Consider the following 26,721-nt stretch of genomic DNA (forward strand, 5'->3'; position numbering starts at 1 on the left):
AGGGAAGGAAGGAGGAAGAGAGAGAGGGAGGGAGGGAAAGGATCAAGAATAATGACACAAGTGTCTCTCAGCAGTAACTTGTGCTGGCATACTTTTTGGGTGAACTGATCGGCCTGGATCAGGGAGCACTATTGGGCATTGTGTCCCCAGCGGTCACCAACAAGCACCACCTCTGCTCCACCCTCATCAGCTAGGTCCCAGCCACTTGTCCCACTGGGATCCTGCCAAGTAAACTGGGGCAGATCATCTGCAGACTGAGCTGTGAACGCAAGCCAGTTACCTTCTGACGGTAGGTGTTCTCGAGTCAGCGAACCCACAAGGGGCAATCGCTGGGTGTGAGCTGGGCTATCGGAACATCTCTTTCCCTGAACCTGAATGGCAGCAGATGGTCAGCAGCAGCCTATGTGTCCGTCCTCGAGAGACTCATCATACAAGCAGTACAGTGGTAAGGCCGGCTGCAAAGCTGCTCTCCAAACCGCCTGCTGAAGAGCACCGGACAACAGAGAGGCGTGCTCCGCTTGCACCAGTAAGTCAAAGACAAGACTAAGGCCGACCATGGGGCTCAGTTGCTAGACTGCTGGTCTGGTGTGCGTGAGGCCCCGGGTGCCCAACCTGGCACCACACAAACTGGGCATGACGGTGTACATCTGTAATCTGGAGCTTGGGAGGTGGAGGAGGACTGGAAATTCAAGGTCATCTTTGACTAACTGAAGAGTTTGAGGCCAGCCTGGGTTCCATGTGATCTTGTCTGGCTGGCCTGGGGGATGAGCTCTTTAGTACTGCATAGACCATTTCCCTGGTTTGGTAGGGTGAATCTGTGGAGGCGGAAAGACAAAAGCTATATACAGAAGCAAGTAATAGATGGATAGTAGGTAAGTAGAGAGATTGATAGATGCTAAAATGGTAGAGGATAGAAAGATGATAAATGTTAGATTGGTTGGCAATAAATAGACAGACAGATAATAATTACATAGATGGTAAATGATTGATGATAAATTATTGATAATAGATGTTTATGATATTAGATATACAATAGATTATTGAAGATAGATGGTAAGTAGATAGAAGGTAGATAGATAGATAGACAGAAGGTAGATGATAGATAAATAGATAGATAGATAGATAGACAGACAGAAGGTAGATGATTGGTTGGCAATAAATAGACAGACAGATAATAATTACATAGATGGTAAATGATTGATGATAAATTATTGATAATAGATGTTTATGATATTAGATATACAATAGATTATTGAAGATAGATGGTAAGTAGATAGAAGGTAGATAGATAGACAGAAGGTAGATGATAGATAAATAGATAGACAGACAGAAGGTAGATGATAGATAGATAGATAGATAGATAGATAGATAGATAGATAGACAGATAGGAGATAGATGATAAATAGATAGACAGACAGGCAGACAGAAGATAGATGATAGATAGAAGATAGATGATCAATAGAGATACATAGGTAGTAGATAGATAGATAGATAGATAGATAGATAGATAGATAGATAGACAGACAGAAGGTAGATGATAGATAGATAGACAGACAGAAGATAGATGATAAATAGACAGACAGGCAGACAGAAGATAGATGATAGATAGAAGATAGATGATTAATAGAGATACATAGGTAGTAGATAGATAGATAGGAAGAAAGAAAGAAAGGAAGGAAGGAAGGAAGGAAGGAAGGAAGAAAGAAAGAAAGAGATAGTACCACAAACCAAAGTGCTAATCATGTTTCCTGTCTTCACAGATGATCTTAAATTTCAGGTTCCATGTTTTTTCAACTTTTCTTCTATCAAGCTGCATTGTGGCTCAGTGACAGAGCGATTGCCTAGGTTGGTGGAGGCTTTGGTTATCATCCCCTAGACCTTGAAGCTGCTTGCCAAATCTCCCATTCTAGATACACGGTTCTTTTTTTATTATTATTAAAAAAATTGGGGCAGGGCCAATACTTCAAAAATAAAAAACAAAAAACCATAACCCAAGAATTCTAAAAAAGAGGAAGCAGGAGGCACGTGGGTTGATTCTGCAGGGGCTGGGAAGATTTGGGTAGCATGGGTGGGGACCTAATACAAGGGACTGCCTATGTAACGGGACCTCTAACAGCTGCCTGCCTTGCTCTGTGCTGGAACCATGAGACTTGCCCTGCTGTGTGGGCTGCTGCTGGCTGGTGAGTGGGGGCAGGTGTGGGGCTGAGGAGGAAGTGGGACCGGAGGTAGATCCTGAATTTTCCACTCTAGACTGGGCTGCTCTGATCCTGGGGACACTGGAGCTCCAGTCCCCACCACTTCCACCACCAGTCAGGAGGCATCAGTGGTTACCAGGCATCTAGGACACTGGCTCTGGCTTCAGTCAAAGAGCTGGAGGAGATTGGACTATGTTGCATTCTGGGAAGAGGTCCCCCTCCTACTGGCAGAGAGGGGTCTGGGGACAGTTTCTGCTCACTCTCTAGACAATCAGATGTAAAAATATGGCTGCTTGCAAATTGGCTTTCATTTTCTTAGTCCATCTTCAAGTACACAATTTTTATAAAGATCTTTCATGTTTTTAAAACCGATTTTATATCTGGGCAGTGGTGATGCATGGCCTTTTAATCCCCGCACTCAGGAGGCAGAAGCAGACGGATCTCTGAGTTTGATGCCAGCCTAGTCTGCACAGTGAGTTCCAGGACAGCCAGGGCTCCCACACCCTTAAGGGAGTCACTTCCCTATGTTACAGTGAAGCCACTTAGCAAAAAGGGAGCTACATAAATTCATCCTTCACCCTGGAGACATTGTAACACAGAGGCACTCTTCTTGGTGGATACATCCCCGACCAAGCCCTGGCAGCCAGGGCATCCTAAGCCAAGCCCTATCTCTTCATGTCCTCACCTGCTCAGTGGACCACAGCATCCTCTCTGTACCCCCGAAGAATCCCTAGTGAGAAAACAGTTACCAGGTGTTGCATGAGAGCCGAGCACCAAAATGCCAGTGGTGTCTCTTCTGGTCACTTATTCCTCACCCCTGGGCATGAAGGATGGGGGAATCCAAGACTGGGAAGAGCTATTGAGACAGGAGGCTCTAACAAGCTCTGGTACACACCACTGCTGTTTATTTCCTCAAGCTTGGTTTTCCTTGCTACGGAATGACGAGCAGGGAGCCCACACAAAAGCATACCGACTCTAAACTGAATGCATTCCTTGCCTGCTCCCTTCAGGGAGGGAGTTGAGTGCCTCTTTGTGAGTTGAAATCGCAAGGGCTAGCTTTGAAACAAAGAAATAGAGGGCCAGCCTGGTGTACTATAGCTGACACCTGTAATCCCAGCACTCAGGAGACTGAGACAAGAGGATAACCATGAGTTCAAGTCTAACTTGCAATCTTACCGAGGGAAAAAATTGTCCGGGGTGGAGGGGAATGGAGACACAGAGACAGAGAGGCCGAGAAAAGCAACATTCTGCATTCAGATCTCCAACTGGTACTCAAGGTGGATCCCATCTTTGCAGTTAGTAGCTTTGGGGTTCTTCATCGTGGAATCTGAGATTTTCCTCTAATCCCAGATGGGAATTCTAGGTGATTTTCAGGGATCTGGGGTGACTTAGCACAGTCAAGGAGTAGCAAGGACTCCCTTTAACGTTCCCCATCCAGGAACGCTGTGCTGAACAGGAGCATGTACACAGATTCACACACGGGGGGACACCTCTACCCACACAACAGCCAGTCGCTTCTAATCGCAGCCCATGGCCACCTGATTATAATCTCGTCCTTGTCCACTGCACTAATGCCTTCCAGAGCCCATGCATCACACCTCGTGGCCGCACCCAGCCTACATTCCCTGTGTTTTTGAAGAGTTGTCTTCATCTTGTCTGTTTCTCCCAACTTTCCCCTGAACCCATCGACTCCGTGTGTTTTATTTCTCCTAATTTAACATAATGTGTTCCTCTCTCCCAATAAAGCAGATTTCCCATAAGATCAATTCTAGCCAGAAGCTACCAGGTCTGAAATGAGCAACATTGATTTCTAAATCACTCCGCCTCCCTGGAGACCTAGGGCAGCTGTAAAGCTCTGATTTCTCTGGAGAGGAAGGGCGGGAGGGACATGGGAGAGAGGGTGAGTCAGGCTTCCTCGTCCCATTCCTAGTGGGAAATCAAGGCTCAGAAACAGAGAGAAACCAGACGGCATGGCTTTTGAATCTGGCTCGATTTTCTTCCGTCCAGGACCTTGAGTGAGTCAGAGGCCTCCGCTTGCTCATGTGTAAAATGGGGATTACAAATGGAACTCCTGGGCTTAGGGAACAGTCCAGTTGGTAAAGCTCTTGCCTGGCAAACATAAGAGTCCGAATTTGATCCTCCAAACTGGAGCGGGAAGTACCAGGTGTGGAGACTCCCTCAGGAAGATCCCTGGGCTCACAGGTTAGCCAGTCTAGCTTAGTTGGTGAGCTTCACGCTGAGCATAGACCATGTCTCTGAAGGCACCTGCACTCACAAGCACATGCCTGCCCATGTATACTCGTGTCACACACACACACACACACACACACACACGCACACACGCACACACACACACACAATTTAAAAGTAATAGTAAATCTCATAAAAGGGATGGAATTGGAAACTAATACATGAAAGGCCTGTACTAAGGACTCAGTTCCAGTCGCTGTGGTTTTTTTTTTCATTTAACCTTCTTAGTCTGGGCACAGAACTCTGGGCTGACACATGTTAAAAACGTATGTACTCTCATCACTAAGCTACATTACCTAAGCCAACACCTTTTTTTTTTTTGGTTCTTTTTTTCGGAGCTGGGGACCGAACCCAGGGCCTTGTGCTTCCTAGGTAAGCGCTCTACCACTGAATTAAATCCCCAGCCCCAAGCCAACACCTTTTAAATAGCGGGAGCAATGGCCGCTGTTTGATAATGCTACCGTGTCAAGTCCCTTGCTTGGCCCAGCACAGATGCCCCGCCCTCCCCTCCCTGACACCCCCGTAGGACCTGGGACCCTACTTCACCTCTTTCCTTGTTGTCTGGCTGCTTGGCAGGTATAACTGCAACCCAGGGAGGGCTCCTGAACCTGAACAAGATGGTTAACCATATGACTGGGAAGAAAGCCTTCTTCAGCTACTGGCCCTACGGCTGTCACTGTGGATTTGGTGGCAAAGGACAACCCAAGGATGCCACCGACTGGTAAACTCCCTCCCTGGCTTACCTGGGACTCTCTTTCCTTCTATATTCACTGATTCAGTTAGCAAATGCACTTTGGTGAGCGTGTACCACATGCTAGGAACTCCGATAAGTGCTAATCTGGTCCTGAGCCTCCCGGAGCTGGCCTTCAAGAAGATTCCACAGAACACCAGAAGCCCGCTTCCTACCTGAGCTCTAATCGCCCATAACCCCTGTTACCATTACACATGTATTCTGAAGCCCAAACTCTTTGCCTGTTCTGGTCTGGTTTTTCACAACCATCTTGAGAGCCAGCCAGAGAAGTGGCATGACCTTGGCCAAGTGTCTCAACCCCCCAGAATTTTGTTTCCTCATCTGTGCTAAGGGGATGATGCCGGCAACCCCATCATGGGGTAGTCAGTCACAAGAGAGATAAAAGAGAGTATGTGGCTGGAACAAGTATGGGAACGCTTAACCAACGGCAGCCCTCACAACCTCAAGGGAACCCCAATGTCTTTGATTGCCCCTGGTGAGCACGGGGGGTTGGGGGGGGAGACAGAGACCAGTGTTGACTAACGGTTCCTACAGCTGTGCTCCCTGCCCACCTCTCCCTGTAGGTGCTGTCAAAAGCACGATTGTTGCTATGCCCACCTGAAGATCGATGGATGCAAAAGCCTGACAGACAATTACAAATACAGCATCTCTGAGGGCGTTATCCAATGCTGTGAGTGCCCGGGGCTATGGACTAAGGGCTAGACCTGGGAAGTCCCATTCTCCCCTGCCTCCATAGACCCAGTGTGGTTCTACACTACATGAAGCAATTGACACCTGATACTATCCCTCTCTCAGTGGGAGTGAGGAAGAGTGAGGTGAAGGTATAGAGAGAACCAAGGGGACACCCCCAGCCTTTTGGCATCCAGAAAGCAGGTCCATCACCGCACAGCCGTGTTCGCAACACTAACCCCACTGAAATTTCACGCCCTCCTCAGCAGTCTGCCTAACCAAGCCAACAGGAAGAACTTCAGAAGGTGCTGGCCACTCCCATTCTCATGGGGGAACACAGTTACCCCTAACATGGTTTTTGACTTTTACTATGATCAGACCCCGTAACACCTCACCTTAAGGTAAATGGAACTGTGGAAGCTAACACAGACACTCGCCTTGTGGTCACATTTGCTCGCTACTCCAGCTTTCACTAGGAGCAGTGGTGTGGGCTGGGGATGGCTCCTTGACATGCCCAGCCCTCTTACACATCTATATCTCCCACACTTCTGCTTGGCCCTGTTCATTCACTCTGTGGCCCTCTGCCACCTGCCTTCCCACCTGTCCGGCTCAGCTTCCCTCCCTCCAGGATGAGCCCCCGAACAGTGCTCAACGGTGGTTCCGTGAACGGATGGGATAATAGGTAGCAGACTAAGAACCCAGAGAGGTGGAGGACATGTGCACCATCCAGTCAAAAACAAGTGGGGACCATGTTGGTTTCAGGGCCCCTTCTGCATCCCACAGGCAGTCTCAGAAAGGGACAGGGGCTGAGAGCTATTCCTGTTGCTTTTGCCCACAGCTGACCAAGGGAGCTGGTGCGAAAGGCAACTGTGTGCTTGTGACAAGGAGGTGGCCTTGTGCCTGAAGCAAAACCTGGAGAGCTACAACAAGCGACTGCGGTACTACTGGAGGCCCCGCTGCAAAGGCCAGACTCCCACATGCTAGGGGAATCCACTCTCTCTGTCCCCTGGATTCCACCCTGTTCCCGGGCATGTCAAGCATTTAAGTCCTGCAGCTGCTGCCTCCTGCCTTGGTGTCTAGTCTCTTGGACCTGCTGGTTTTTAAAGTCCTCCTTGCAAAAGAGCCTGGCCTTGATGATGTCCTCTTGGTGCCTCTCTGCTGTAAAGGACCTTTCTGATCTTTCTATAAGTGACTCTCCTCTCCCTTCAAACTCTGGTCTTTCTGGGCCTAGGATGAAATCTCTTTTATCTGTTCAGAGCCCAGCCCTCTGGCCCTGTGTCCTTCTCCTCAACTAAGCTGTGAGACCCTCCTGGTTGAGCCCTGCCTCATCTCAGATTCAGTGGTACCCTGGTGTCCAGGTAGTTTCCTAGAACCAAGCCCATTGTGGGCGCCAACAACAACAGGACTTACGGGTGGGGGAAACTGCAGCCTTGTTGCTATGGGTGCTAGAACTCGGCCTTCTGTTTCTTGTCTATTATGCTTTCTGTTGGATCTCTTGTGGCATAAAGTTCAGGCCTGGGGCCCATCCTTTAGAAGCCTCTCTTGGCTAGCGCTTCTCCCCAGCACTAAGGACATCATTGTGTTGGACTGTCTGGGTGGCCCAACACCCCACAATTCTTCTGAGACCAGGATACTGACATGTTCTAATACTTTGTCTCATTCCAGGCCTGGTTTCTTTCTCTGCAAACTTTCTCCACAGAGTCCTCTCAATAAACAACTTTCACAAGAGTCCCTGACTCAGGCTCCACCTCTGGGGAGACACATTGTAGCAACATTTATAAATTCTGTGACTTCCCTCTCTCCCAGAACCAAGGGCCTAATTGCAAACCTCAGAAGTGATGCTACAGCTAAGGAAAGAGTGCTCAGGGGCGGCAGATTCAGAGCCAGAATCCATGGAAGATCAGCTTCCCATATGAAGAAGGGGAGGGGAGGGTTTGGGGGTGGCTTCGCTGGCTCTCTTTTTTGGCTCAAACTGACCCCGCCTACCTACATTCTTGCAGCTATAGGCATTGAAGGGACTCTAGCCACCCTGGACCTGACAGACATGGCTGTAGCAGGCCGTGCCCTTCTCTCTCATTCTTTCGGCCTTGCCTAAAACCACTAGACTGCATTTCTAAAGCTAGTTCCCACAGTCTCTTCCCTTATTTAGCCAATTCCTTCCTCCTCCTGAGGCTGACTACCAAGGTCCAGCTGTCAAAGTATTAAAGTCTAGCAATCAAAAGCCCGCTTTGGTTCACCTAATATGCCCAGTCAAAACACACCATTGCCCCCAGCCCATTCTAACACAGACCTCCCCCCTTCCCCCTTCTTATGAATTATGCCTGCAAGGTCCTTTGCTGATGTTTTTCTGTCTGAGTCAGAAAGCAGCCACTTCAACTTTTCTTCCCTGCTTAATAAAAGATCTTTCTGTGAAAACAGGTCTTTGGATGTGATTTGTGACTAATCCAGGGTCCAAGAGGGAGCCCCATCATGAGAGGGTCTCCTTTAGGGATCGCCAAGGCTCCCGAGGTTAGCTGAGCTGATGCAACATCTGAAACAGAACACACCTTGGCAAAAGGTATCATCTGGCAGGGTCCAGGATGGTTTTTTGCCTAGCAACAACTGTTTCAGAGAACATCTGTTATTCTTGTCTGACTAGCTGTGTTTCCAACCTCAGGGCTGCAGTAAACAGAATTGCCCACACCCTCCAGTATGTGGCACACCACAGCAAGACAGAGAAGTTTTCTCAAAACCCCAGTGAGGCAGAGTACAAAGAAGTCCCAGCTATGGGCTTTGGGTTCAAATTCCCGCAGTTGAAATGCTCGTTTTAGTAAGGGACCACGAGAGCAGGAAGCTGTGTGTACTGGAGACAGGGCTTATAATGGGCTTAAAACCACCGCTTTATTTTTAAAGTCTTCTGAAAAAGAATTCCAGGCTGGGCATGATGGTGTCTAAGCCTGAGACAAGAAAATTGCTAAGAAAAAGAAAAGAGAAAAAAAGAAAAGAGAAAAGAAGAAAGGGAGACTGGAAATTAGGGGTGTGGTGGGAGTTGGGTGAGGGGAGCTTGGTTCTCAGCTTGGCTCTTTGGTGGCTTGAAGATGTCTTCAGAGCCTGGTTTCTTTCCTGCCCCTGGCTGGGCTATCCTTACTCACTCTGCCAGTTTCCCTCCTGGGCAGGCTCTCCATGGCTCCAATAGCAGCCATGGTTCTCCAGACCTCTTTGTGATTTTGTCTCTTCCACCACGAAGCTAACTTCCACTAGGGACTAGACCCCTGAGCCTGAGCTGCCTTAAGAGAGCAGGGGTGCCCTGGTTGGTATAGAGTACCTTGAATTTCCTTGTCCTGAGAAGATGCGCAGATTGGGCTTGTGATCTGCACTGGATGGGTCTGCGGACAGCAGCTTTGAAAGACTGCGTCTTTTGTAACGTACTCTAGGTTACAAAGTAGCAGCTCCCTCTATTTTGAGCAAATGCTGAAGCCAGAGTGATACAATCTTGCTGTGGGCCGCCTGTTAAGCAAGAGCCACGAGACACAGAATGATAAACACTTTTCTCATGCTCGGGAGAGAGTCTCGCAGAGGAACTGCAAGGTAAATCAGACAGGGCTAAGACATCGGCAATATTAACATCAGAGAGGCCAGAGATGTTCTCAGACAACAGAATGCTTGCCTAGCATGTGTGAGGACCTGGGTTCAGTCCTCACCGACAAATAAAATGGGGTATTGCAGTGCACGACCGTAATCCAAGCACTCTGGAGGTAGAGGCAGGAAGATTAGAAGGTCAAGGTTCAAGGTTATCCAGTGTTGGTGGTGGTGGTGTGGTGCACACCTTTAATCCCGGTACTTGGGAGACAGAGGCAGGTGTATCTCTGTAAGTTGAGGCCAGCCTGGTGTACAGAGTGAGTTCCAGGACAGCCAGGGCTACATAGAGAAAGCCTGTCTTGGAAAACAGGAAGGAGGAGGAGGAGGAGAAGGAAGAAGAGGAGGAGGAGGAGGAAGAAGAGGAAGAGGAAGAGGAGGAGGAAGAGTTATTCGAAGTCATCCTGAACTACTTACTGGTTAAAACTAATTTGGACTACAAACTCAAAGGGGAAAAAAATCACAACAAAACAGAAAATGGCCATGCGCTTATAGAACACATCTGGAAAAGACGAAACGACAACACTCTCCACTGGACCTTACAGAAGGAAGGTCACCTAATACTACAGCCCTTGTCTGGCCATCTTGGTGAGTAACTCAAGAGAACTTATGGCCAGGTCTTTTTGTCTTGCCTCTGCCTCAACTTGTCTTGACCGAGCTCTGTGGCTTAGCTGGCCTCCAACGCCCCCTCTCATCAGCTTCTGAATATTTTAGCGGCCCACCGTCAATGCCTCTGCCACTGTACAAGTGCTCACCCCCACCTCCAGTGAGGCCATTGAGCTCCCAGCTTCTTTGAAGCCTTTCCCAGCCATCTGAACCCTGTTTGAAGTGTGGAGTATAACCCAAGAGTACTTAAGATTGGAATAAAAAGACCCATGATGGCCACCGTCCATTCTACCAAGGGAAATTAGAATTACTTGACAAGTTTTAGCCAATGAGCCCAAAGCTGCTGATGTTGCTTGGGAATCTATTGTGGAAAGGCACACATGTCTGTTTGTGACACCGTGACTCACTATTGAGAGGGTGTCAGTGTCTCAGAAGATGAGTAGCTGATAGACTCAGGATAGTGTGTGTGTGTGTGTGTGTGTGTGTGTGTGTGTGTGTGTGTGTTTTGCCAGAGTGATAAGCCCGGGCTATGGACTAAATTATGCTGATGGGGAAGACAGAGCATGGACCAGAGCTGTGCTTCCCTTGTGTCTATATGGTCACAACTCAGGTACGCAGGACTCAGGGCCAGGAGAGGCAGATGGGGCCTCAGGCAGCCACATCTATGGGCCTCAAGCTAAGAGGAGGCCCACATGTCTGAGGGTTCTCCTGAGCAAATTTTCTATTACTGAAACTGGGCAAAAAGCAGAAAAGAGGGAGAGAATCCAGGGTATGTTTGCCCTCCACTAACTTGTCCTTTAGGTGGATCAGTGATGAAGCCAGAACAAACTATCTCCTAGGTTCCTGATCTCTCCAGTCTGGGTCTACCAAGGAGTGCCCTGTGGGTAAGGGGTGGGCAGCTCTGAATACCTGTCAATCATCCAGGAGCCCACTCCTTCCGCCTCAGACCTGGGGTTGTTACTTGTGCTACTGAAACCTCAGGACTGAGTCAGCTGCTGATATGCACAGGGACTGGAATTCGAACCCAGAGTGCTCTGGCTGCAGGGCCCTGTCCCACCCTTACTCCTACGCTCTTAACTGGGGCAGCTTCTGACTCAGCCCAGACATCCCCACAGTGGATTACCCATGCCTGTGGACCATGCAGTGAGGGTGGGGTGGAGTAACACAAAGGGACCAGGGAAATGGTTATGAGTACACAGCAGTGGTAACGATGTTCAAGCCAAGCCTGGTGTCAATACTAGATTGATGGAGAACACTCGAATGCTGTCTTCTAGCTTCTGCTCTCACTCCCAGACATGCATGCTAGTGTGTGTGTGCATGTACGCACGCTTGTGTGTGTGTGTGTGTGTTTGTATGTGAAAGAGAAAGAGAGATGGAGACAGAGACAGAGACAGACAGAGAGAGAGAGTGTGGGGGAGAGAGAGGAAGGAGAGAAAGGGAGAGAAAAACAGAGAAACAGAGACAGACAGACAGACAGACAGACAGAGACAGAGACAGAAAGACCGTGGGGGAGAGAGAGGAAGGAGAGAAAGGGAAAGACAGACAGAGACAGAGAGTGTGGGAGAGAGAGAGGAAGGAGAGAAAGGGAGAGAGAGACAGAGACAGAGACAGAGACAGAGAGTGTGGGAGAGAGAGAGGATGGAGAGAAAGGGAGAGAGAGAGACAGAGAGACAGATAGACAGAGACAGAGAGTGTGGGGGAGAGAGGAAGGAGGGAGGAGGGAGGGAGAGAAAGAAACAGAAACAGAGACAGACAGAGAGACAGAGGCAGAGAGTGTGGGGGAGAGAGTGACAGAGTAAGAGAGCGAGTGAGAGAATGAAAGAGAAACAGAGAGAGAGAGACAGAGAAACAGAGAGAGAGAGAGACAGAGAGAGATAAAATGTGGGGGGAGAGAGAGGGGAGAGAGCAAGAGAGAGCAAGAGAGAGACAGAGTATGGGGGAGAGGGATGGGAGTCGGGGGAAGATCTGGGTTCCATCAGCAGCCCTTGGCTGATGTAGTCCTTTGGCCTTGTGGATTCAGGGATCCACCTCCAGACCAACTCAAAGTGAGGCGAGGTGCCTGGTGATGGCTTTGACCTGTCCCTGCCTGTTTTTCTAGCTGGATCCAGTCCCAAATACCTGTGTTCCTTCCATGCATCTTCTCCTCCTTAGGACATGCTATATGTGACGGGGCTGCTGTTATCCCGCGCCCTTTACCACAGCGCCCCCTTGAGGCACAGTGGAGTACAGGAGCATTTTCACTTACAATTTCTGTCTTCATTCCTGAGAGTTAGCCAATGCCTCCTCTTCCCAGACTGTCCAGAAAGGCAGAGTCAAGGGCCTGGCTGTTGGGTGACTCAGGTTGCTCTCTGTAGAGTCCTGTGTTGTTCACTGGTTAGTTTCTTTGTGACAGGGACTCAAGGAGCCTTCTCTGGCTTTGAAGTTGCTATGTCACGGAAGATGACCTTGAACTCTAGATCCTGTTTCCCCTTAGTGTGGGGTTTGCTAGTGTGTACCAGCACACCAGCTTATGCCTAGGGTGGTGGGGAATCTATCTCAGGGCCTCCTGAATGTTGGGCAAGCATTCTACCAACTGACCTGCATGGCCATCCCTTCCTACAAATTTTTAAAAACATGGAGATGACGGGGGTTTGCGGAGTATTTTGAGAAAACTCACAACTGGCTAGGAGAAGCAGGCTGAGGCTTCTTCTTGGTTCCTTTCCAGTTTCTGCTTCTTCCGTGAGGGCTGAAGTTATGTTTTAAGCTTAAACGACTGTGCTTAAGAGATCTACAAAACAAAAATGCCTCTAATCGGTAAAGCCCCACTGGCCGAGGACAGACAGCTTCCTGGGATATCAGGGCTTTTGGTCATGTAAGATAACAAACCATGTGTTTTTGCTTCTGTAAACAATCTTGGTGGCCCCAAATGTGCAGGATGTGTTTGATCACACGTAGGTGGGCGATATGTGGACGGGAAGTGTGTCAGGAGGGATGCTTGTCCCTGATTGGACAAAAGCCGGAAGTATGTAGCAGTGTGGGGTTTGCCTTTATAAGTCTCTAACTAATGGAATTTGGGGCGAGCCATTCTCTGGGAAGCCCAGTATGGAGCCGGCCGGTGCCCACTGTCCCAGCCAGTATTTTATAAAGCTTGCTTCAATTTGGCTCAAAAAAATTGTGGTGGTGGTCTTATCCTTGCCCTGTGAGATTAACACTCCATTTTAGGTCTCTCTTGGAAGTGCTTCCAGCTCTACGAGCTCATCCCCCATCCCTACCCTTGACCTCCCAGAGCTCAGCTGTCTCTTGAGAAAATAATCAGATGCCTCCCAGTCCTGGGATGTCCCCTTCTCTACTGTCACTCCTCCTTGCACTCCCTCCTCCTGTCTCTCTCCTCTTCCCTCCTTCCTCCTCCCACTTCCTTCTGCCTCCCTCTTTCCCTCCTTCCCTTCTTCCTCTTCCTCATTTTTCTTTCCTCCCTTCCCTCTCTCATTTATTTCTTCTTTTCTCTTTCCCCTCCCATCTTCCCTTCATCTTTTCAAACAGGGCCTCTAGCTAAGCCTGGGTTGGATGGTTCTGGCCAGGATCTCACCTCGGCGCCCAGGCTGACCTTGAACTTGCTGACTCCATCTTTCTGTTCTCCACTTTCTAATTGTTCCTGGTCCCTCACTCACTCAGCCCCATCCCTTCCCCATCCCCGGCACTCAACTAGAGTATAAAGGCAAGGCAAGGGTGGCCTGCAACATCCCAGCAACCCCAGCAGCTGGGAGAAGGGCTAGGGAATTCTAACACCAGATGAAGCAGTAAATGAATACAGCGTAAGGCCTGCTTGGAAAGCCCAACAGGACCAGGTCCTTGCTGTGTGGGCTTGGGTTACTGGCTTTACTTCCCTGGTCCTCAGTTTGTGACAGAATGATGGAGTGATGGAAGCAAGGTGGAGGGTCTAGCTGAGATGGACTTTTGAGTACATCCCCATCTCTCTTTGGGTGAGCACTTCCCACTGACAGGAAGGGAGGACTAGAGGCCAGGATCAGCTCTGTTCTATGTGGGGTTTTCAGGCTGTGCTGATGGGCTGAGGGCCAGACAGACAGACTCCAGGTAGAGAAGTGACCCTTTCCCTTAAACACTGAACATGGCTGGCTCTGGCTTCTTCTCCCTCTCCACAAAGTTGTGGTGGATTTTCCTCTCTCTTCGCTAGAGGAAAACTGTGGAACTTTCAAATCTCCCACGTGGGGACAGGTTCCTGGGGTGAGAAGTAGACCGCTTCCTTTGTTTTGTGTAGGTTACACATTGCCCTCAATTGCCCAAGGCAGCCAATCTAGGGTAGAGAAAGATCCCCCATCCTCAAACATATGGCAGTTTTGGCTTGCCAGATGAACTCAGATTCCAGACCTAGGTACATGGCCCCTACTGAAGAGTCTGCCTATGAGTGTGCACATCCGTGCATGCGTGTGTGTGTGTGTATGTGTGTGTGTGTGTGTGTCCATGAGCACATGCCTTCAGCTAGTGCCAAAATCATTTTGTTCTTTAAGTTGGAGGAGGAAGAGTCTATATCTGCAACCCTAGACAACATCGCCCTGACAGCCCCCATATCTTGCTCTGAGAGACTCCATGCACACAGCTGTGACCCCATTTGGAGGGTGGATGATGATTGGGCTCCTGGGTGGACCAAATGAATAGCTCCATTTCGGTCACCACCCATGCAGCAGACTGACAAACGGCTCACTCTTGGTAGTTGAAAGGGAGCCACCCTGCACATTTACAGGGCTGAACTGAGACTGAAGGGTCACATGGATGTATTAAAATCATATCAGAGAAATCAGGCCCAGGAATTCACTTAACATACCAGGCTGTGGGAAGGTTGTAACTCCTTCTTCTGTACCCCATAAAGAGGTGGACACCTAGCCCTGCTAACCCATCTTCTGATACTTGCCTATGTGTCCAGGACCAAGAAGCAGAGAACTACTGTGTGGTCCCTGAGGCTTCAGTTTAGCTCAGCCCTGACCGTACATCCAAGGCACTGACAAGGCCAGCTCAGTTGCAGTGCCCATACACCGGCTTGCTCACCCAGACCTGGTCCTTCTGGTCATGCTCCCTTACTGTGACTAATTTGGGGTTCTTCCTCTTATCAATGCAGACTCTACTTGAACTTCTGTCTGCCCAATTCTGAGTCCTCTAAGGTCTGTTGCAGCCTTTCAAACTTGCATTCAATCTGTAAGCCACATATATCCAGATCGATAGCTAGACAGATAGAAGAGTGATAGACAATAGATATATAGACATTGGCATTGGTGGATTATACAAGATGATTGGTCAAAGAAAGCGAGCCACTACAGGATGAACTTAGGCTTCTTAGCAACAGGGAGGAGAATCAGCCTCTGAAGGACTGGACACTGACAGCCTCCTTGAAGCTCTTTTTATTGTTACACAAAAGGCACTTTTACCAAGTCCATTTCCACATACCAAAATTTCTTATGGGACCTATCTTGAAAGACCCATCACCTAAGCAATTCCCAGCCACAGGAGACTTCCTGGCTGGCCGGGCCTGTCTCCACACTAAGATATGCAAAGACTTTCAAAGGAATAACCTCATTAGTCTCAGATAACAATCACTGACAGAGAGCTGCTTCAGATTTAAGCAAGACACAAAGGTTCTGCTAAAATTCTGCAACAGGTAGATAGGTAGGTAGGTAGATAGATAGATAGATACATAGATACATAGATACATAGATACATAGATAGATACATAGAATAGGTAGATAGAAAGAAAGAAGGAAAGAAGGAAAGGAAAGGAAGGAAGGAACAAAGAAAGAAAGAAAGAAAGAAAGGAAGGAAGGTGGGTAGATGGATGGATGGGTAGATAAAAGATAGATAATAGATAGATAGATAGATAGATAGATAGATAGATAGATAGATAGATAGATAGATAGATAGATGGGAGGGTAGGTGGGTAGATGGATAGATAGATAGATAGATAGATAGATAGATAGATAGATGAGTAGATAGGTGTAGGTGGATGGATGGATGGATGGATGGATGGATGGATGGATGGACGGACAGACTGGAGTGCTGTGTGATTTGAGACTTAATATTAGTCATTAAAATTGGAAAACGGGGATGGAGAGATGACTCAGAGGTTAAGAGCACTGACTGCTCTTCCAGAGGTTCTGAGTTCAATTCCCAGCATCCACATGGTGGCTTACAACCATCTGTAATGAAATCTGTTGTCTTTTTCTGGCAGAAAAAAAGCTGTATGCATAATAAATAAATCTAAAAAAACGAAAACCAAAACCCAAACTAACAAACCTATTTTTTTAAAAAAAATCCCTGTATACATAATAAATACATCTAAAAACTAAAGTTGGAGTAAAAATACCTGCATTTGCCTCAGCCAGATTACCAGAGTAGGTGGGGATTACACAACAAACTGCTGTCACTGAATCTTCTGCACCCTGTGAATTCTGCACCCTGTGAACAAGACACAAGTGTGCTCGTCCTGTGTTTCCGGCCAGCGCACACAGGACAGGCCATGTGTATCATTTCCCATGGTCCATGCTCTGCAGACTGACAGAGGGGCCCAGCACCCCTCCTCCCCCACCCGTGAAGCTTGAAGAGAGGAGGGCTCAAGTCTTCTTAGTTCCCCCAGCCTTGTTTTCAAAACCCTCTTCCTGGGCTGGTGTAGGTTCAGCAGGTAGAAAGATGACGGTGTTGCCTTCAAACCTGACAACCTGAATTCAATCACTGGATGTACAGAGTAGGAAAAGAATTGACTCCTGCAAGATGTCCTGTGACCTCCACCCGTGTCATGGCATGTGAGGGCCCCCAATAATCAATTCATCAATTAATTAACAAGTCCTCATCCCGTATTGCTTTTGCTGGATTGTCCCTTTTATTTCCACAATCAGGATCCTCATCCTCTAGATCTGAAGTAGATGACAAGAAAATCTCCCTCCCTCCTTCCCTACTTCTCCCCCTCTCTCTCTCCCTCCTCCCATTTCCTCTCACCCTCCTCCCCTCTCTCTCCTTCCTCTCTCGCTCCTTCTCCTCTCCCTCTTTCTTCCCTTCCTCCCTCTCTCCCTCCCTCCCTCTTTTTCTCCCTCCATCTCTCCATCCTTTCCTCCCTCCTCTCCCTCCTCTCCCTCTCTCCCTCCTTCTCACCTCTCTCTCCTTCCTCCCTCTTCTCCCTCCGCTCTCCCTGCTTCTCCTCCTCCCTCCCTCCCTCTCTTCCTCTGCTGTCCCTTCTTTCTCCCGTCCTGGTTTCTGCTTTGTTCTCCTGTACTAAGGATCGGACACTGGGCCTCATACATGCTGGACAATCACCTCATCACTGAGCTATACCGCGCCCTTCACCTCTGAGGGTCAAGACAGGGTCTCAGGCAGCACACGCCTTGAGCTTGACTTGCTGTTGAGGCAGCACTTAAACTCCTGAACCTTCTCCCTCTATCTCCCTTGTGCTGAGATTTCAAGCGTATACCACCACGCCTGGCTTCCCAGCCCCTTCTGTTGGTTTTATTTTATTTAAGTTTTGTAAATGGCCCAGATGTGTCTTGACCTTGGAGTCCTCCTTTCTCAGCCTTCCTAGCAACTGCAATCATTAAGTGCATACCGATGGGCTAAATTCAGGAAGCTGCAACGCATGCATGTGTGCACGCATGCATGCATGTGGTGTTATGTTGCTCCATGTATATATGCGATGGATGGATGTGTGTGTGTGCATACATACGGAGGTCAGAGGTCAATGTTGAGTGTCCCCCTTGATTGCTCTCCACCTTGTCTTTGAAGACACTGTCTGTTCCTGGAGCTCACCTCTTTGACTAGACTGACTGGCTGGCAAGCCCCAAAGATCCTCCCGTCTCTGCCCCCTCGATGTTGGGATTGCAAACACTACTGTGCCTGGCTCCTCGTGTGGCTGTCATCTCTGCCCCTTCAGTGTTGGGATTACAGACACTACTGTGCCTGGCTCCTTTTGTGGCTGCCCAGATTCCAACTCTGGTCTTTGAATTTGCATGACAGGCCCTTTGCCAACCGACTCAGACTCAGAGGCTGCACTCTGAACAGTCGTTGGGTAGAGATTCCGTTGTGCCTGGCCTGGACTCACCCTCCGAAGGGATGCTTCTCCTCTAACACTCTGCCTCAACCAGCACTAATCCCACCTTCCTCCCCTGAACACCTAAACACCAAAGATCCAGCTTCTCATCAGTCCAAGACTAATAACATCTATCCCATGAGCCAAGACACAGCCACTGGGCCAAAAGACAAGACACATTCTAGACTAAACTCTAGCCCAGTGGACTCCACGGGCCTCTACCACTCACCAACAGCTCATCTGGCGAGCCTCAGCCTATTGTAGGACCTTCCCAGGGACCACGGAATATTTGCTTCCTTTATTTTATTTTGAGCCTCTCATTTATTTATTTATTTATTTATTTATTTATTTATTTATCTATCCAGGAGATGATCCATACTCACTGGCTACCTTTGTCCTCTCCGCTGGTGCTGTGGTTGAATACACTTACAAAAATAACTTCCGGGAGAAAGGATTTGCTTTAGCACAGTTCAGCGGTACAGTCCGTCATGGTGGGAGAATCGAGGCAGCAGGAGCTTAAAGTGGCTGGTTACACCCCACACACAACCAGGAAATGAGGGAGGGGCATGTGTACTTGCTAAGCCCAGATGGCTTTCCCCATTTCACACGGCCCAGGGTCCCCTGCCTAGGAACAGCTGTCCCACAGTCAAGATGGGTTTTTCCCCCATCTATCTACACAATCAAGATAATCAGAGGTAAGCTCAGGGTCCCACCCCCTGGGTGATTCCAGATTCTGGCAGGTTGACAATCAGCTCTAACCATCACAGTAGTGAGGGGGAGCAGAACACGCTACCCCAACACGTGCTAGGACTGTTTAGCGCTGACAGCAGCTCAGAGCCGATTGTTGTAGGCAGAGAGCTCTCGGCCTCCCCTTATCAGACCAGGAAGGTGTAATATATACATTTCCCTCTAAAGAACAAGATCCCTTTTCTCCAGCGCTGCTGAGACTACGTGGACACCAAGATGACTTTACACAAATCCACCTAAACTGAAAGCCTTTTATCTTTCACCACACTTTCTGACAGTTTCCTCTTCTGTCCATCTTCCCTTAAAACCCAAACTCTTTATTAAAAGGATACACGAGTTAAACTTCACTTCACTTTTCCATACATGTCCATGCACACGGAAACGTGCGTGTGTGTGTGTATCTCTGTGTGTGTGTGTGTGTGTGTGTGTGTGTGTGTGTGTCCCCTCCCCAACCCCTGGAATCTGCCCTCTGCTATATCAATCGACCAACATAAGGAGGCAGAGAACATTTTCTCTCCAACAATGGCCTGCAATTTCTTCTCAGCATTCAAATGACTAAGAATAAAAAGGACACAAAAACAAAAACAAAAAAAACCTAAAAAACAAAAAAACCCCACAAGCCTCATACTAATTAAAAAAAAAAAAGATCAATAAACCCTAACGCACAATCTAATACTGGGAGACACGCAGCACAGAAGGCTGGCAGAGAACACCAATGTCATGGCTGTGTCTGGGGGCTCCGAGCCCCACGGGCAGGATTGTCAGTGACCTCCTGATTTCCAGGCTGCAGTCTCTTGAGTGCACGGACCTGGCACTCTCTGAGCCTCGGTTACTCCCATGAACAGGAATTACGGTCCTGCCCCCACCAGTTTCCAATCGTGATGATGAAACGTTCTATGCTGTACCGTGTGGAACCCAGCATTTGCGGCCACCATGGTGATTGTCAGCATCGGAGACGCTGTTTATGACTGTGTCCTTCTGTCTCTCCCCACGGCTCATTGTCATCCAGGGCGGCTTACTTGAGCCCTATGAAATGATCTAGCAAGCCGCAGAGAAGTGATCTCTCTGCCGTCACTGTGACTTGGGGAACCAAGAGTAGTTCATGGATACCACCAAGACATAACTCTGCTCCTGGGACAATGGCCTCCCAGAAGAGCTCTGGGGCACTGTCCTGGTCCCTTGAGTTGCCTTTTGAGTTGGCTACAGGGATGTTTGAATTGCTTAGACTGCCCCAAAATCCAGAGTCAGAGAACCTGTTTGGAGTCCTACGGCCATCACAGATTGGAGTACAACCTTCCCAAAGACTCTTTTCAGTTCTCAGGTTCCCTCTCAGTCCATTGGGCTTCTGGGAGATTCCGCCTGGGTCGGAATTGGAATGAATCTTTGGATCTTCCAATGTTCAATGAAGCAGCAAGTCTGTCCAGCCTGAGACACAGTCTGGAAGGTAATGGCAGCCTCACAGTTCACAGCCCACAGGTTTATTAGAAACCTGAGTAAGCTTGGCCCAGCAGCTGGCTCGCTTTGATTCATGGGAAACCAGTCGTGCAACATTCTGAGCTCGCTAGGTCAGCAGTTCACGACAGATGACTCAACGAATTTTAGACACTGAGGCAAACAATCCTCACTCAGTCCGAGTTGGGTGCTCAGACCTGACTCCGAGTTTTTGCATAGATGAGTGGGTGACTCCGAAATATAACCTTTCTCCCTCTCAGGGTCTCTTGTGTTTTCCTAAGCTCTTCACTGGGCTAGGAAAAGATCAGTGAGTCGGTGGCTGTAGATTGGTGCAGGGGGATTGACCTGATGACCCAGAACCATTTAGAAAGGACAGGAAAGGCTGGGTGAAACAACTTAGTCTGTAAAGTGCTTGCTGCACGTACATGAGGATTTAAGTTTGATGCCCTAAACCCTTCACAGCATCGAACCGCTGTGACCCCAGCTAAGGAGGCAGGAATGGGTGGGTGCTTGGTGCTGGCTGGCTGGTTCGTATAGCTGGACTGAGAGCTTCAGGTTCAATGAGAACCTCCTAGTATTACCTACCCTTTGGCCATTTATGTGTACACACACACACACACACACACACACACACACACACACACACAGAGAGAGAGAGAGAGAGAGAGAGAGAGAGAGAGAGAGAGAGAGAGAGAGAGAAATGTGTGTTCGCATGCATGAACACATGCACAAATACACACACAGAGGGGGGATTGACTGGGAGAGGGAGAAAGGGAGGAAGGAGGGAGGGAGGGAGGGAGAGAGAAAGAGAGAGAGAGAGAGAGAGAGAGAGAGAGAGAGAGAGAGAGATATCATGAGAGACCAGAAGAGGAAGGAGGACCCCTGCTGGGGAGGACGGAGATGACACACTGTCTTGGAGAGGAAGGAGCAGAGTCTTGGTGCAGAAGACTGGCTGCTTAGGTGGAGTTGGTGCATAGGGCCTGATCCACCACACAGGCGAAGGGTGGGGAGTGGGAATGGGCAGCCTTTGGGACCAGTTGCAGGATTGTTTGCCCGGTGTTTAACTAGAGTCTCCCTGCAGGCACTGCCTTGCTCACAACTGCCTTCTTCCTCCTGGAAGCTCACTGCTGCTTCCCTAAGGGAGAACTATACCCTTTGGCCTCATCCACTGAGTTGCTCCATGAGGGTGAGGGCTGGGAAGAGGAGAGGGGCTCCTCCCCTCTGGCTCGCAGCTGCCTCGACTCTCCTTCCTTGTGTTTAGGGACTGACATTGCAGTTCGAGTGTGCAGGCTTGGTACGGTGATCCACTCCCATGACATACACCATTTACCAAGTGCTGACTGGATGCCAGGCAACAGAATGCGCGCTTCATACCGCTCTCTATCAGACAGACACTCCCAGCAAACCCGCGAGGCTGTTTATGTGCTCGCTAAGCCGTAGAACCGAGGCCCAGAGAATAGAAATCAAAGGCCTGAGGTCACCCAGGGAGACTGTATGCCACGTTCTGGTTTTTGGATGGTTTTTAAGGTTGCTTTTTTGAAAGTGTGTGTATACATGTATACCTGTGCACATGTGCGCATGAGTACGGGAGCCTGAGAAGCCCAGAAGAGGTCAGGCACTGGATCTCCTAGAGTGGCAGTTATGACAGTCATGAGCTTATTGTGGGGACCAAGGTCATCTCTCTAGCCCCACCCCCTTTTAGACAGAGACTCAAGTAGCCTAGGCTGTCCCTGAACACTGAACTCAAGGTCAGCCGAGGATGACCTTGAACCCCTGAGCATTCTGCCTTCACCTCTCAAGTGTTGGGAATGCAGACATGTACCACCACGCCCTGCAATTGTCTGCTTTTGTTAACTATTGATGGAAGCTTTAAGACTGAAGGCCATGGGGTTGGGGGTTTAGCTCAGTGGTAGAGCGCTTGCCTAGCAAGCGCAAGGCCCTGGGTTTGGTCCCCAGCTCCGAAAAAGAAAAAAAAAGAAGAAAGAGAAAAAAAAAAAAGACTGAAGGTCAACCACTGGACCACATCCTATTCAAACAGCCAGGCCCTGCCGAGTGACAGTGGACAGCTTGCAGAAAGTATCAGTGAACATTAGCAAGACAGGCCTGGACCTTCCGGCACCGTCCACCAATCACTTGTAAGTTCTATGGCAGGTGTGGGGGTAAAGGCATCTGTGCTCTCTGCCTGCATTCCCAGCCCTTTGTCCTATGTGTCACTACTGTCCTTCAATGGTGGAACCCCATGTGGCTTTATGACTTGATAGATACAGCAATGCCCACCAAAAGTCAGCTAATCCCATCAAAAGGAGTGTCTCAATACAGTCCAGGCCACTAGACCCCTGGAGTTGCCTCTGAGACAGCGGGCCTTGTGTTATTGTGGGCTTGCCGTCTCCTAAGGTACCTTGTATCTTATTGTAAAACGCATTTCAGTGGGATGTGGTAGTGGACACCTATAATCCCAGCCTGGCCTACATGATGAATTGCTGGCCAGCCAGGGCTATATGTCAGCACCCTGTCCCCACAAACTCCAGGACAGATAAAAAGAAGGAAAGACAAAGTAGACAGAAGACAGACAGACAGATGGTCAGTCAGAAAGAAGGGAGAGAAGAAGGAAGTGAGGAAGGGAGGGAGGGAAGGAGGAAAGAAAAGAAGGAAGGAAGAAAAGAAGGGAGGAAGGAAGGAAGGGGTAGGAAATTCTCCCTAGTCATCAGGTCTGTCCAGCACAACAAGACCTGTGGGACAGACAGGGTGATGTCTTGTGAACTGAGAAATGTTCCTGTTTGGGTCCCTCTGACCAGGCCATGGCCAGGACAGAGTCCCTCCTGCTGCTGGCTCATTGCAAAGCAAGGTGCAGTTCTGACAGCTAAAGCCAGTGTTTGTGACTTGACACAGTTTCATGACAGAACAAGTCACACAACCAACATCTGGACACAGGACAGCACTGATCTTCTCTAAACACTTCTGACCAGCTGCCCCATCTGGAGGCTCCAGGGCTCTCCCGCTCCAACCTCTCTGTGCATCCCTGTGCCCCGCCCAGGCATCAAGAAAACACACATGTTCCATGTGGGTCTTGAGTGCGAATTTAAAACCTCGAATCCATGGTTTCTTCCTATAAGATCTATATAACCCATAAGCTCTCCTACTCCCTGTTTTTAATTTCACTAAAATGCTCTGTGGCACCAATTACTTGGCCATCCAAGGACTACGTGTTCGAATGGGGTATGCATAGTCACCGCTGAGGTCACAACTTGAGCCCTGCATGCTGAGGAAAAACGTACGTCACTTTTACCACTGAAATCCAGTCATAGCCAGGGGAGGGTGGCACACTCCTTTTGTCCCAGAACCCGGGAGGCAGAGGCAGGTCTGAATTTGAGGCCAGTCTGATCTACAGGGCTACCTCTAGGATAGCCAGAGCTGCCCAGAGAAACTCTGTCTTGAAAAACAAAAACAAAAAAGAAAGCCGGCCATAAATGCATTTTAAGAAAAGCCAATCCCAGACAATCCTGAAGCAAGCCGCAAAGCTTCCTTCCGGTTCTGTTCCTTGAGAATTACAGCTGGTAACAACATCTACGCCATCCAGGGACCAAGCAGAGGCAGGACAGTACTCTGCAATGATCCACTGGAGCAGGGATCCGACTGGTTTTATATGGAAGGGAGAGGCATTCCTTCTAGGCTCCGCCCCCAGTTACCTGGCAACAGCCAGGTGTGCTTGACTCACTGTAAAGGAGGCTGCTCGCCCCCTCCTCTCTCTCTCTTGCTATCTTGCCCTTGCTGCCTTAACCCTCTTCCTCCTCTCTCCACATGCTCATGGCTGGTCTCTTCTCTTATCCTTCTCTTCTCTCTCTCTCTCTCTCTCTCTCTCTCTCTCTCTCTCTCTCTCTCTCTCTCTCCTCTTCTCTTCCCTTCTCTGTTCTTCTCTTTCTCAACTCTCCTCCCTATGCCCTAATAAACTCTATTCTATACTATACCATCGGCATGTGGCTGGTCCCTCAGGGGGAAGGGATGCCTTAGCATGGGCCTGCAGAGGCACCCGTTTCCCCTACACCGTTCCTAGCCTCCAATAAACACATCCCTGGCTTCCCTATCTTTTTATAAAACACAACAGGGAAGGCCATTTCCTTTGTGCCTGATGCTACAACTGGAAGTTAGGAGGCCAGACAGCCAGGAAGGGAAGATGGCTGTGAAGTGGATGGAGCAGTCAGATTGGAAGCCAGGAGGGTGAGAGCTCCCCATAGGAAAGACCATGCAAGTCTTACCATCCTCAGCCTTACTTGCAGAAGCCCCCTCGCCCTTCCCCCTCTCTCTCACTGAGTTAAAAACACACCTGGTCCCAGTGTGGAAAGAGTGTCCCAGAAGATTCCCACCTGCCAGGTGAGTCAGCCCGCACAGCAGGTCTGAGGTGCAAGCAGATTTGACCTTCCTAAACTCAGCCCTTCCAGGTGCAGAGCAAGAAATATGTGTGACTTCCCTTCTGCTTTCTAGACAAACTACAAAACCACCTCCCCACCCCGACTCCACTCCCTTGCAAACCCAGTGCTTGCAGAGAAAGGAACTCTGGGAAGCGCCACTCAAGTTCAGCTTACCACACTCACCCCAGGGGAAACAAAATCTGTCTTCCTCCAGACTTGTTGCAAGACTTGTCCCTCACTCCCAGCTTCCGAGGCAGGAGGATACCATCTGTTCCAGTTCGAACATCAGGCAGCTGGCTGCTTCCTTCCTGCCTAACTTCCTGGGAACCTGTGTGGCCTCAGGCAAAGCACTCTACCTCCCTGAGTTTCTGGTGGCAGTCTCAGTATGAGAGGAGGGCATCTGCCTCTCAGTAAATGCTTGGGGCTCACTAGCACACAGCACGGCCCAGCTCTTATGCCTGCTACCACACCAGCATGGCTTGCTTTGCCCTCTCTTCCTATTCAGTCACCACTTGGAGGCTTCCCCATTACCTCCTTTTCAGTCTGCGGACAGCTGTGAGCATGTGAACACAAACACACACACATGCACACACACACACACACACACACACGCACGCACGCATGCACAAACATGTGCACATGCATGCACACACTGGCATCCACATGTTCATGCATTTGGCCAATATTGGTGTCACATTTAAATCCAAAGACCAATTTCAGATGCTGGCATGGGTCCTGTGGTCCCAGAGGCCTGTCAAGTGGGTATTCCTGGTCTCCGCTGACTTTTATACCCCACATACTTCCAGATCTCTGAAAGCATAGCCATGGAATTTCAGGGAGTTCTCTGACAGTGTTTCTGCTAGAGATTCGGCAGATCACATGTGACATTTCCTTACAGGCTTGGGAGTTCACTCAAGTGCTTCCTCAGAGCTGGTCACAACAGCAAAGTTGGGTCCAAGCTGGCAAAGACCCTGGATTCGGCTCCACAGAGGCAGGATGAATCCTAGAGGCCCGCCAGGCTGACCACCATGGATTCAGAGCAGTTACGGCAGAGAAGAAAAGTACCTGGCGCTTGACTTGGGTCTAGGGTTACCTCCTGGGAAGCCCCAGAGTTGGGGGTTACTGAAGCACCCTGCATTCTGTTTTCTCCCTGGCTGACCTAGAGTTGAAGATAGCGTGTGACGTTGGCCAAGTGAGGGCTTAGAGTCAAGCCTTCCGGTCTGATTCTGTGCTGGTGTTGCCATGCTGTATTTGAGATCAGTCTCCCAACCTCTCCTGGACGTAATGGATAAATTAAGGCTCCACACGGTCCTTTCCAGCTCAGGGCCTCCATGTTGGGCTCCTCTTTTTCTAACCTCACAGCATCCCTGACCTGTGAGCTTCTTTAGATGCTGGGGCTTGGAGCTAGGAGACGCAGAGAGAGAGAGAGAGACCTGATCATCCGCCCTTCTGTGGAGTTTGCCAGCAACATCACACCTCGCCTGACTCTTGACCCTGACAGGAGAAGCAGGGATCCCAGTCTCTTCATGCATCTCAACTGAAGACACCAGGGATCAGAGGGACACTTGAGAATCTCCCACAAACCCACTCAAGGCTGAGCTTGGGGGGCAAAAATTGTTTTTGTTTGTTTGGTTGCTTGTTTGCTTTTTTTTTCTTTTTTCTTTTTTTCGGAGCTGGGGACCGAACCCAGGGCCTTCCGCTTGCTAGGCAAGCTCTCTATCACTGAGCTAAATCCCCAACCCCACTTGTTTGCTTTTTAATGTGTGTAAGTATATGTGCTTGTGTTCATTCTCCTGCACGGGGAAGTACATGCATGTGTGTGTGCATGCATGCATATGTGTGCGTGTGTGTGTGTACATGTGCATGTGAGTGTGTCTATGCATGTGTGTGTGCCAGTATAACGTGTGTGTGTGTGTGTGTGTGTGTGTAACAGCTTCAGGTGCCATTCTCCAGGTGTGGTCCTCCTTCTTG

At 49.2% G+C, this 26,721-nt stretch overlaps 1 protein-coding gene across 2 annotated transcripts; it reads left to right on the forward strand.

Annotated features, from left to right (window-relative positions):
* The first annotated feature begins 1,837 nt into the window (after positions 1 to 1,837).
* Positions 1,838 to 8,280, forward strand: Pla2g2d (phospholipase A2, group IID). Of its 2 annotated transcripts, none has more exons than XM_039109678.2 (4): positions 1,838 to 1,845; positions 5,022 to 5,166; positions 5,760 to 5,866; positions 6,704 to 8,280. In XM_039109678.2, the coding sequence occupies exons 2-4, from the start codon at positions 5,063 to 5,065 to the stop codon at positions 6,847 to 6,849; spliced, it is 357 nt and encodes a 118-aa protein (XP_038965606.1). In that variant the 5' UTR covers positions 1,838 to 1,845; positions 5,022 to 5,062; the 3' UTR covers positions 6,850 to 8,280. The 2 variants fall into 2 exon arrangements, with proteins under 2 accessions (XP_038965606.1, NP_001013446.1); NM_001013428.2 differs by lacking the exon at positions 1,838 to 1,845 and adding an exon at positions 2,096 to 2,180.
* Positions 8,281 to 26,721: the final 18,441 nt, after the last annotated feature.

This window comes from Rattus norvegicus, chromosome 5 (genome assembly GCF_036323735.1).
Source record: "Rattus norvegicus strain BN/NHsdMcwi chromosome 5, GRCr8, whole genome shotgun sequence".
Taxonomy (NCBI): Eukaryota; Metazoa; Chordata; class Mammalia; order Rodentia; family Muridae; genus Rattus; species Rattus norvegicus.